The 10,000-nt window shown below is 39.1% G+C and overlaps 1 protein-coding gene across 1 annotated transcript in view; it reads right to left on the bottom strand.

Annotated features, from left to right (window-relative positions):
* The window catches only part of LOC138028948 (beta-galactosidase-1-like protein 2), a 35,411-nt gene that overhangs the window by 15,176 nt on the left and 10,235 nt on the right, over positions 1-10,000 (bottom strand). The window contains exons 4-9 of the mRNA XM_068876596.1: positions 9,960-10,000; positions 8,039-8,137; positions 7,610-7,700; positions 5,698-5,762; positions 2,012-2,162; positions 578-652 (exon numbers count right to left, since the gene is read on the bottom strand). The exon at positions 9,960-10,000 is cut by the window's right edge and continues 68 nt beyond it. Coding sequence (XP_068732697.1) covers positions 578-652; positions 2,012-2,162; positions 5,698-5,762; positions 7,610-7,700; positions 8,039-8,137; positions 9,960-10,000 — 522 coding nt within the window. The remainder of the gene's footprint in view (positions 1-577; positions 653-2,011; positions 2,163-5,697; positions 5,763-7,609; positions 7,701-8,038; positions 8,138-9,959) is intronic.

Raw genomic sequence — 10,000 nt, 5'->3', positions numbered from 1 at the left:
CAGAAAGGAGTCTATTTTACATGTGTTTATTATAATGTAGCATTCAAGTTTGAATGATATGGAAATACCCGGAACAAAATGTTTGAATTTGGTACAACATTGAATTAGCCAATTTGGTCTATAGTTTACTTTCCCACAAAACTTGGTTTAAAAATAAACACTTTTCTGACACTGATAGGGACTAGGCCAATTTGGGTAAATCCTACTGTTACGTGATGGACTCTTGATAAATACATACACAATTGACTAATCCCCCCCCACCCCCACCTTAGGGGATTTTCAGGGCCAATGAAACACAATCAAATAAACGACAGAATAGAACAACAACAACTGTTCAGAACCCCAACTGGCCAGAGGCAAAACAGTTGGCTATTTACAAGTGCAGCTGAGAAGTTGAACCAAGGCCTGCCAGGATCAAATTCAACGAGTGGCCAGAACGGTTCTTTAACCAAGGATCTCTGGATCTCAAGGAAAGCTCCCTAATAACTAAGCCGCACTGCCTTCCTTATTGTAGCCACCCTAAATCGCAAAGAAAAATTAAACACCATCCTCGTCCATACCTGCATTATTAACTTACCATATGAGGTAACTGTTGGCTGGTATATCTGTCTATTACCGTTTGCACCATTCATGAAACCAAAGTTCGTTCCACCTGTCAAAATTAACTTCACTATATCACTAACAATAATAATACACATGGAAAAGGATTTATCCATTCTAATTGGCTAAAAAATGCAGTTTCCAGGAAACGCAGTGCAGAAAAGAGGTAATTCAATGCACAAAGAGGTACAAAACCAAGCTTTCGGATTGGTCAATAATCAAAATGAAAGTCTCAGATGGCCAACCAAATGCGAGCCCCGTATGGCACAATTTTTTGAGCGATACGCATGCATTTCTTCTGATTAATTACAATAACCTCATCGCGAAATTTTTTCATGTACTGTACATTGCTCATAAGTAATCACATAATGTTTTCGCAAATACAGAGTACAATTCGAAATAAATAAGCACTCCTAACTTTATTCAGAGCCAAAAGTTTGTCTTTGAAAAAAAATTACTGGCGCTCATTTGCTCCAAATTATACTCGAAATGATGTAATTGCTTATAGTAATAATACACTCGTCAGCTTAACTGTAATATCTTTACCTCAACAAATGTAGTGCAAGAGGTTTTATCCCATCACTCTCATAGCTATGCAAGTTCAGTCGAACCTCCGGTAAGCGGACCAAGGGTAAGTGTCAGGCCACAACGACCATAAACGAATTTTAAGATTTCATACAAATCCTTCTAATCAAAATCATGGAAATTTCCGTGAAAGTAGAAGCAACATCAGAAGATTTATAATTCGAGTTTACGGACGTTGTACCTTCCTTAACGGCCTTAGTTTCTGTTGAATGAATGATATCAACAATTTAAAGTAGTGACAAAAGTTGGAAATCCATCTCTTCTTAGCGGCGCTACAACAGTTCAATTAAAGTCGGCCAAAATCATACATTAACTGTCATTTTAGACGTGTTTGCCCCAAAGCCAAGATGGCATCAAAAATGTTGGAAAGGTCTATTAGGGGAGGGTTTTTACAGATTTCTCTTAGTACAGGCTGGTTTTGTGTAAGATGCCATTTATATATTAGAATATGTTTGGGCGACGACGTTCCCGAAGCGTGCGTCTAACTCAGCAATGGTTCTTAAATACGGGAAAGCGGATAAACAGAGGACCAGGATATGGTATACATTTTCCTTGCGACTTTATGTTTTTCGTGCGACTGGTTTGAAGAAAAGTTTAAAAAGGAAACCTTTGATGTGCTGTAATGAAAAAAAAAGCTAATTCGGGAGGTGTCCGCTTAGAGGAGGTGTTTGTTAGCGGAGGTTCGACTGTAAAGCCAAAGCAAACGTAAAATTGTTTTCTGAAGTAAAATTAATTTAAAACTGTTCAGCCCAGATAATTTTATTTTGGGATAATTGTAGGGTTACATTGTTCTCATCTTCATGGACGGCCGGGTTGTCTGCTTTACCATGAAACATGAAGAGGTTGATAGAAGCGCCTGCCTCCAGTATATTTGAGACTCTGTCCACCACTTTCTCTATTTCCATTTCGTGATGTGGTTCACCCCAGTGATCAAACCACCCCGGCCAAAATTCAGCGACCATCATTGGTTTATCAGGCTGTGAAGACAAATAACAGAATTAACTTGAATTGCTTAAAGAACCAGAAGCCTACAGAATTGTTCACTTTTTTTGGAGTATGTTTAATGACTGAATTTCAGTGTCTGGCAGCAAGTGAAACTATTAACCAACCACCATGTTTTAGACCCACATTACAAAAACCCCATACACTAAAATCTAAAATAAAACATTTCTATGGTAAGATATTTAACACTTAATGGCGTTCCAATTTTGCAAATTCATGTCCAGGAACTTTTTACACAATCATCTTTTTATTAATAATGTAAGGGGACCAAGATGTTGTCAACCCATTTACACCTAAGAGATCCCCAACTTATGAGTAAAAAAATCTTCATTAGGCTGCGTTTTGACTTCCATCAATCAAACGTCCAACACCAGGCGGAGAGTTGACCCATGCCGTTACGCATGCCGAAATCAATTGATGCGTGACATAACCTACGGTCAATGACCTACTCTTTTGGACTAGTGTGTGGGATCTTTAACGCCCCACAGAGTTTATAAACATTGAAGGGTTGTGAGATGGGGCCTACGGTTTATAGTCCTTATCCCAGAATACTTGAAAGTCTTAACCCGCATGACAGCCCGATGCTCACTCATTGACAACCAACTGAGCCACCGGTGCGCAATTAGCATCTTTGGTTCCCATGTTACATTCGAACTTGAGGCTGTTTTGGTTGGAAAGCGATGGAATCTGTATGAACCCTTTTACTGAAAAACCTCTAAAAAGCTATGATGATGGTATTTGAGCTGTGAACTAAACAAAAACTCCAATCAGTTCACTTTCCTGAGCGGCGGAGTCAATCGCCTCGGATATTTTCGAAAATTTGATTGATGGAACTCAAAAGCAATGTGGCGTTTAGCACTTTAAGGCGAACTTCTGCAGAATTATAAAAATCGCAGAAAAGGAGGCATTTTTTCCCTATTTTTCTGTTAGATGCTTTCAAAGTTTCAACATTCTTGTCATCTTTGGACAATTCATACAACAGGCCCTTAATCTGTGGCTAGACTGCAAATTGCCAACCAAATACTAAAATCTTGGACAAAACTCGTAGGGAAAATGTGGCACACTACTATAAAAGTAACATCCATTCCCTAATCTGTAAGTGTGATAAAAGACTTAATTCTCACTAATTTCCTCCCTCCAACTACTCCACCTAACCACATCAGCTAACTCAGTATTGTATCCAATTCAAACCCTTTAAGGATAAGACATTTTGCTCTGGGTAAATTATAATTACTGGGTTGTCATATGGCAATCCAGTGGGAAAACGAATTAAATTTAGTCCTTTTTACTGGGCTGACAGTATGGCAATCCCAGTCGGAAAATGGGTGGCATTTCTTTGCTTTTTTTTTTTTCGTGTCGGTAAAAGTCTTTCCCGTAACTCCCCTGCTAAGTGGTGTCTTTGTGCATAGAGTCTTCTGTGCGTATTTTGTTAGGTTTGAGGGGGAAGTGGAAATGCGTGGATTTCTCTGGTAGACACAGGAGAACATTTTATTAACCTGCAATGCCTTCCAAAATCATTGTAACGCGAATGGCGTTTTAGTGCATCTTTCAACAAAATATAAACTTATGAAGCTCAAGAATGGAACGTCAATTGGATAAACAAGACAGGCGGCGAAAAATAAATATCTGGAATCTTAAAAGCGACGAGTAATGGACTTCGACAACAAGCTTTCGCCCGTGAAGCCGTAATCAAAGTGAGCTGTATTTCTAATATTTGACCATTGTACAACACTGAAACCAAATGGAAAATTCTCTGGTAACTTATGGGTATAACAAAGGCAGAGAAGGAATCGAACACCTTCAGTGGATCTGTGATCTCTGTTGTCTGGCTATTTGTGTTTATCTGTACTCAACTCTGCACAGTCTTCAGGTAAAAAAAGAATTGGAAATGTGACAGCCAAGCATTATTTGAAAGAAAGCTTGTCGTCTATGTTGTGCTTCATTATTCAAGGAAAAGGTTTTTCAGGAAACGATTTGATCCTGAAATTTATTTTGTTGCGTGCGGTAATTTGACACGATTGGGTTTTCTTGTCTTCACGAACGCTGAATGAAATGTTTTCAACACGGGATGACTGACCATGATTTCATCCCGGTCCCCAGCACCGGGATGAAATTCGCACGTCTCACGTTTAACACTTTCCCGTTGCCATGAGTTCAGCGCTACAAAGACTACTAAACAAACATAAGAAAACAGCCCAGTCTTTGTATTGTATAACACTTACAAGCAAGAAATTTTCGTTCCGTAAAATTCTCAAAATTTAACCCCAACCATGAATCATCCCAGGATGAAGGGACATTCGCGGTCTTGACCGTCCCTCCCTGAGTATTCAGTGACCTCCAACAAAATGTAATACCGGCCCTCTACCCCGAGTTGGGTTTGAATTCGATTCAGAGTTACATATAAAAAATACGATATTTTTCTCTTCATCTGTCTTTTGGCTTGTCTTTTACTGTAACTACCGGTTTTTTCGGTACTTTTTGGTGCAGACGTACATGTAAAGCCAAAAATTTTAACGTTTGGATAATGCAACTGCAAGACATGAATGACATGCAGGAAAACGTCCGTCAGAGCAATTTGCATTTAGTTTATTTTTTGCAGATCATCTAATGAAGACACGAGTGAATTTTACTCAAGAGCGTACTTTGTTATCTTTAAAAACTGAATTTGTTACTAAAGCTTAAAAAACTAAAATACCTCAAAATTTCGACAGGACATTACAAAATAATCAAACGTGTGAACGTGTGAGCTAAAGGGCCTCTGCTGGCACGAAGTCTGGGTGACCACTCAAATGGTATTAATGACCCCCCGCCCCACTTGAAAAAATAACTGGAACGCTGCAGTTCAATTCCACCCAATTCAGTGCCTTCTGTTTTGGTGTAACACGTACCACAAGCAACCCAGTGTACGCTCATGGAGCGTCTAGTTTTTTAAATGTCATGCAAATACAATACACAGAGAATCTTAACCCCGACAGATTTGAATTGGGTCAATCGACTGTGTTTGTTAGTGAAGTTTTCCCAAGATATTTGTCCAAGATTGTAGCACAGATATTTTGAGCATACATGTAAGTAAAGGTATCTAAGAAAGGTCCCTTTTCTTTTCGAGTTCGATGGGCTGACAATACGGGAAAAGACACCTCAGCCTTGGGTCGAAACTCACTTTGATACAACTACTGCCCACAACCTTGGACGTCACTGTTCAGAACGCATGTCCCATGATATGGTTGCTGACTGTGACTTGGGCCTGCTGTGTAGTAAGCCTGTACAGCATGTGAAGTATCACATGAGGATTTGGTCGCTAAGTAACTGCCATGCATGCTCAACACAGTGAGTTTCGATCCATGGCAGAGGTCCCTTTTCCTGTACTTGTCAGCCTAGTGAATGCAAAAAGAAAAGAGCCCTCCCTAGCAGGGAAAAGTCTCCTCACCCCTGACAAAACCCCTTAAACCAACTCAGTATTATTTGAGTCTATAATAATATTATTATTGAACATGGCCAGGGGTTCCTTACTTGAAGTTCCTTTAAGTCGGCAAGTTTACGCGTCTCATTAATCTGAAAGTTTGCAGTCTTCAACACTAGGAAATAAACGAAAACAAGGTTTAGGGAGGGGAAACTTTGTTTACATTTTTTACCCTTTTAGCACAAGGAGATCGCTTTGTAATCAGTAAGGCTGAAATAAAGTACTGAATGTTGAAAGTGCATTGCGCTCGACTATCTCTGGAAATTTGAACACCATATATCACGTAATCTCTGAGGAATGATGATTTGAAAATTCGAAATTTGACAAAGACGTTTTTTATTAGTTTTTCATGGCTTCTAACTACCTGGTTCTCAAAGCTAAAAGGGTTAAAATTGAAGATTAAACTAAGTTTAACAAGTTCTTTTATCTTTTGAAGTCAATTAGTAAATAGCATGGTGCCTTCTGAGAGCAAACTCGTATGTCTACTCATATAGACAATGAGGCAAGCAAAAATCCCTGATAAAGAATCATTAAGCATTTGACGATAATTATGCTCTGTATAATTATGCATTCTAATCTGCAATTATAACTGAATTTGTTTTATTAGTAATTTTTGTTCAGTTTATTGCTCCTAAGGAGAGCGCAATCAATAGGGTTAGATTAGAGAAAGCTGAAATATTGACCCGTGGCCCTAGTCGGACAGAAAAGGCGATAATAAAGTTAGCTAATGCAAGTTAAAGAAATCTTTATTTGGGAATAAAACGAAAGAAAGCGTCGCGCTTTTCGCTACTTGAGGACTATTAATAATAGTCCTCTAGTAGCGTAGCCAATTATAATGCAGGATTTGCATTAGTCCACTAGTTGGGTGATACTAAAATAGTTTAGCCATCACCTTTAAAGAATGTTATTAGTTTGATGTGGGCTCAGAGATGCCCGGAGGAAATCTGAGTGATCAAACGACCTTCCTATTACTAGTTTGGATGGTATAAAACTCGTAGACGCTCTTCCATTAAACTCTCTTCAAAGCTTGAAGGCGGGACGGGAGCTGAGTTTTTGTTGAGAAAAATGCTTATCAAATTTTAGGCCCATTTAAACTTCTGCTACAGCGTCGCAGTCAGCACTTTATTTAGCCAAATCTCGGGAACGTTTGACCAGGTCGTTCATCGTTGTTTTGAAAAGGCAAAATGTTGAAAACGTATCCCTGAGTCACCATCGAAAATCAAACTGATTTAAACTGTCATTAACCACCGATTCAACTTTTCCTTAGTTCTCAAAAATGTTAGATGGAGTTGAATACTTCTGTACACACGCTTGCTCACATTGGGGCTAAATCGCTCTGGTTCCAGTTCCCATCGTTTCTCTTAGCCGGCGGGGCCTTTGCAAGAGAAAATGAAGGGCTCTGGAGACATATATGTAGCATCTTGCAGTTTTCCGCAGTTCAATGGTAATAAACATGGTGGCGCTCGGAAGGATTACCTTCGGAGAGCCTCTATGTGAGGCATTTAAGCCTCAACTTAAAGAAAGTGTCCATTCGTGTCGAACAGTAAGAAGCAATAAGTAATATCGTAGTTTTAAAAAAAAGCCACTCTGGTCATTTTACCAAGCGGTTTCGCGCCAGCTGACCCCATCGCACCACATCGGCCATTTTTACTTCCGGTTCACGACTTTATTGTTCGCAAACTAATCAATGAACAATTTGAATTTCCTTTGTCTGTAGATCCCTTCATTTTCTCATGCGAAGGCCCTGCCAGCTAAGAGGAACGATGGGATCTGGGAAAAGAATGGGGCTAAATCTGAAAAGTAGAGTTTGGTTTCTTGTTCTTAGTTCCTCGCAATCAAAGGGTTGGCTCATTCGTAAAATAAACCCATCTTTGAAAACACCATTTACAGGAAAATATCGACATTTTACTGCGTATATATGCCCCTGGTCATTGCCACCTAGCAAAATAGCATGTACCATACCTCCTGGTAAATCAGCAAAATACTTGGCCTTCATGTGTCTGATGCCATCTGATGTAAAAAATAGCTCTTCAAGGCCATTTCTTAAAAAAAGCTGAAATAACAAACATAATATTTAATACCCGTAAAAAGATGATTTGCTGACATTACGGTGCACATCATCAAAAATGAGCAAAGCGTTGGAAACAACTAAAAATGCAAGCCCCGGTGCATTTCGTGAGTTGAGCCAGTACTTAGGCAAGGTCATTTGGCAGGAGTTGAAGAATCAATAATGCTGAGAGTACTGTAGGCAGAACGAAAATTTCCGATTTCCTGGAGTCATTACTGCAAATGCTGCTTCATTAGTTATATCCTCTGCATCCCAGGAGAAGGGCTGGACTAATATTGTGGTTAACTGCTGCATACAATATAGCTTTAATTTTCAATACTCACGTTTTTGAGATGCAACATATACAAAGCACTAAGGTTTGGACCGAAGCTGCCATATTCGTTTTCCACTTGAAAGGCTATGATAGGACCCCCATGAGAAAACTGAAACAAATTAAAAGAGCCATTCAATCAATGGCCCACTTTGACATAATCAATTACTTCTTAGACGGACGCCATTCTGTGCTTGGCAGGTGTTCTTACAAGGGGAAGAACGGAAGGTGAGTTGGATGCAAAAATGTCCACGGGCCTTGAAATGGGTTGAAAGAAACGACCTAAACAAAGCGGCAATACACTTATTTCAAAGTGGCCGCCAGTTTAGTATTCTTTTGTTTAATTCAAAATTGGCCCTTTTCGCCTTGTTCAAGGTTAAATATCCTTTCAATTCTTACGTTTGAAAGCGAGGCCAAAGGGTCAATATGCAAGGAAACAAAAGAACAAATTAGCGGCCATTTTGGAATAAGGTTTTCAGCTTGGATAACGAACCAGGTATTAGCCATCAAAAGCGCTAATGATCTCATTCTTTGATTCCACCTGACGTCACGGCTGCCATGTTGGTGCAGGAAAGAAGAATAGCGAAAAAGTCTTTTGGGAATTTGACTCTATTATTATGCAAAACTTGAGGAGCCATTTTCCATTGTTTTGGCACCAACATTGCCGTCTTATCACGTGAGTCCAGTCAAAGAGTACATTCCTTGTAAAATTTCAAATTTTCAAAGCAACATTGCTTAGAGATTATCCGGTTCATTGCATTCAAATTTCAGAGATTAAGGACGCTCGAAAGGGTTTCAACTCCTAGAAGACACTCTCTTTAGATCGAATGACGCTACAACAATGTATCACGTAACAGCAATGTTATGGTACCATATGAAACACCGATTATTTCCAAACAAGATGTGATCATTATTGTGATATAATAAGTTACCTTGGCAATGGGAAGGCCCAGCTAAAACACCCTATATTTTGGATTTAGCTTCTCGTATCTCAAAAACGATCAGGCTGATCCTCCTTTTTTTGGTTGAAAAGTGATTAGAACGCCACGATGAAACTTAAGGCAAAGTTTAAAAAAATTCTGCCAAGCAGATTCAGAGCCACCTCAAAAAAATCGCAGAATTAAGGTGGCTCTGAATCCACTGGACAGAATTTTTTCTGTCTTTACAGAAAGCTTCATCTTGCCCTTCTGATTACTTTTCAGAAATAAAAAATGGGGGTCACCGAGTTCGGTTTTGAGATAAAAGCAACTAAAGAAAAAATAAAGGCTATTTTTACAGCTAGGGCCTGCCCGTTGCCACGGTGACATATTACATCACAATAATGACTGCATCTTGTTCAGCAAAACTCCGTGTTTCATTTGGTACATGTACCACAATATTGCTAATAAATGATACAGTGTTGTAGTGCTGATCCTTCTAATAAGAGCATTGTAAACGTGGAAGAGTTGAAACTGATTCGAGCGACCTTAAACACGAAGACGCACTATAAAAGGGATGGCTTCACGCTCTGCCTTTGTTCGAATTCATTCAAGCACAACTGATTAATTATCCAAGATGGTGATCAACAAACAGCAATACAGAGACGGAGCCCTAAAAGATGTTTCTAGCGCAAGAATAAGGGAGTCCAGTTTATAAAAGAATGACAGATAACATTTTATGACATATTACGGGGGCATATACATAACGGGCTTTTTCATTGCACAATTTATCACAGAGCTCTGTTGCGTCCAAGGTTGCTTGATATATCATCATTTGCATGTGCCTAAGGCACCACGCCTTTTATAGTACGTCTTTGTGTTTAAAGCATCATCATGCATCATGCTAATGAGACAAAAAATGTAAAATGCAAGGAATGCACTCACTTCTTTTAAAATACCCGTCAATTTTCTTCAAACGATACCTGTATGGTAATATCTGTAAGTAATTACACTTACCTGAAGAGGGACGAAAATCGGAAGAATTTTGCTAAAATAGT

This window comes from Montipora capricornis, chromosome 13 (assembly GCF_036669925.1).
Source record: "Montipora capricornis isolate CH-2021 chromosome 13, ASM3666992v2, whole genome shotgun sequence".
In the NCBI taxonomy this organism is placed as follows: Eukaryota; Metazoa; Cnidaria; class Anthozoa; order Scleractinia; family Acroporidae; genus Montipora; species Montipora capricornis.
The sequence above is the reverse complement of the archived record's forward strand: the minus strand, read 5'-3'. Positions and strand labels throughout refer to the sequence as shown.